Source organism: Atta cephalotes (assembly GCF_000143395.1).
Source record: "Atta cephalotes unplaced genomic scaffold scaffold00019, whole genome shotgun sequence".
Taxonomy (NCBI): Eukaryota; Metazoa; Arthropoda; class Insecta; order Hymenoptera; family Formicidae; genus Atta; species Atta cephalotes.
The window spans coordinates 4,642,128-4,644,400 of NW_012130083.1; the positions used below are offsets into that span (position 1 = coordinate 4,642,128).

Genomic DNA, 2,273 nt, shown 5'->3' on the forward strand with positions numbered 1-2,273 from the left:
GAGAGAGAGAGAGAGAAAGAGAGAAAGAAATATCATTCGTAAGTCGAAAAACTTGCACATGCAACCGCCCGAACATGAAATCGAACGATCGCGTTTTCGGAAGAGTTTCCAAAGATTATTTCTGCGAGTCCTTTGATGCAGCGCAGAACTCAGTCTCGATTATATCCTGCTCTCGACGCACGTAGGACGCACTGCTCTACTCTACCACACGCATATATTTCACACACTAACGATGCAGTCTCCACTTTCTTATTGTTCGATGAGTATCGCGTCTCACTCGCGATCTTCCGTATTTAACCGGCCCATCTTAACTTCACCATCCCCCTGATGGTCATTGGTTTGTATTTACGTACCGGCGATCAGTATGGCGGCTATCACGAAGTACGTCCTCATGGTTCAACGAAAAAGTTGACTGTGTGACACGGAGGCAAACGAAAAATTAACAAAAAAATTTTACAGGCACTTTAAGGACACCGCCTCCGCTGCGTCGAGAGATAGAACTCTGTGTTTGGGCTCTGTCGTTCACCACCTTTATATAAGTCATTGGTCACGTGTCATAGGTCCCTCTCCCTCTTCTTTTTATCGTTACCACCTCCTCCTTCAAACACTTCGAGAAGAGGTGCACCTCTCTACTTTTCTCATATTTCTCTATCTCTCTCCCTCCCTTCTCTCTCTCTCTTTCCTCTCTCTTTTTCTCGTCTCTCACTTTGAGACTTTCTGTCTTTCTTTCCTCTATAATGATATCTCTTTTTCATCTCCCTATTTCTCACTCTCTTGCTCTTTTTTTGTATCATAAGACAGATTTGTAAAAAATATCACAATGAGTATTCAATATATTTCCATTCTGATCAATCTTAACTATCTTATTCAAATTCTTGAATGAATGAAATTGCCATATAAAAAAAAGTAATAATGATAATCCCCAAGGAAATTTATATAGATTTTTTAAATCCGATAAAAACATATTTTATATACAATATGAAATAATCTAAAATTGAATAAGAACTTATTTTATTTTTAATTTAAATTGAAGTTTCAGAGAACCGATTCATAGTTTCTTTTATTTAATGTCCTAGCTGAAATATCGAATCTATTACTGAAATAAATTCTCCTTTCCTTTCTCCTAGAAATGTCGTTCGAAGTTTCTCGACATCTGTCCTTTCGCTGGTGAATCCTCAAATCGTTGAAATAACTTTCAGTTCTTAACGTCTATAGGCGTATTTTTTTCCTATCCGCATTATTTATCGCTGTGGGACCATTTAAGTTTAAGTACTTAGTTGATTTTTGCATCGATTTTGTATCGAATATATATAAAAATAACATTTCGCGATTTTTAATAAACTTTATTCTTCTCGAGATTTCTTTTTGTGCGAAAAAAAAAGAGATCGACCACGGTTATTCTTTTTGAATGAAAGGAAGATGAAGTCGAAAACTTTTTGTTTGTTTCGCAGTTATAAAATTGTTTTAATCCGAATCTTTATTTTCTGAGAGAAAGATTACAGAGATTTATCTTAAGATATATCATATTTATATTAATATTCTAGAGAATCTTCGAAAAATCTTTTTGTACACTAATTTATGAGGTCTAAGTCGTTATTTACAGAAACGAAGCAGCGAAGAATTTTATTTTTATACGTAATATGTGTTAATTATCTGTGAAGACAGTGGGGAACACATTTGCATATTGATAAATTCGTCGAAATGCTTTCGTATTCGTACGCAGTTGCCGACTGACCATGGTCGTGCGATTTGCAGAATACTGCGTGGTCGGCGTGGCTATAATAATAATTATCATACGTGGCTGTGATACGTGGCTACAATGATAATCGTAAGGTCACGGCAATCTGCGGCGCGATATAAAATAACGGGGTAAAGACGAAGGTCGTGCGTCGTGCTCCCAGTCCCATGAATCATTCCACCAAGCATCACCCTCTTCAGGATCTCGTTTGAGGCGACGCTGTATGTATAAATCCGTTATAAGGTGCACAGACAGTCATTCGATTATATTATCTTAATGCTTTTCAGACACTATTGTATTGATACATAAATTACATAGATACTAGATTTTTTTCTTGAGAAAGAATTCTTGATTAGAGCTAATATTGTTAAAAGTGTATTAATTTTATAAAAAGATAAATAAATTATCATTTAATAAAAAGTTACTTTTTTCTCTCTGAAATGCCATGTTAGATATCCTGAAATTTTTTTGTGCTGAATGATTAAACAATAGATATATATATGAAAATATATGTATGTATATATATATATATATA

The 2,273-nt window shown here is 34.9% G+C and overlaps 1 protein-coding gene across 1 annotated transcript in view; it reads right to left on the bottom strand.

The window, feature by feature from the left end:
* The window catches only part of LOC105619101, a 7,402-nt gene extending 7,009 nt beyond the window's left edge, over positions 1-393 (bottom strand). The window contains exon 1 of the mRNA XM_012200633.1: positions 354-393. Within this exon, the coding sequence (XP_012056023.1) occupies positions 354-393 (40 nt within the window). The remainder of the gene's footprint in view (positions 1-353) is intronic.
* Positions 394-2,273: the final 1,880 nt, after the last annotated feature.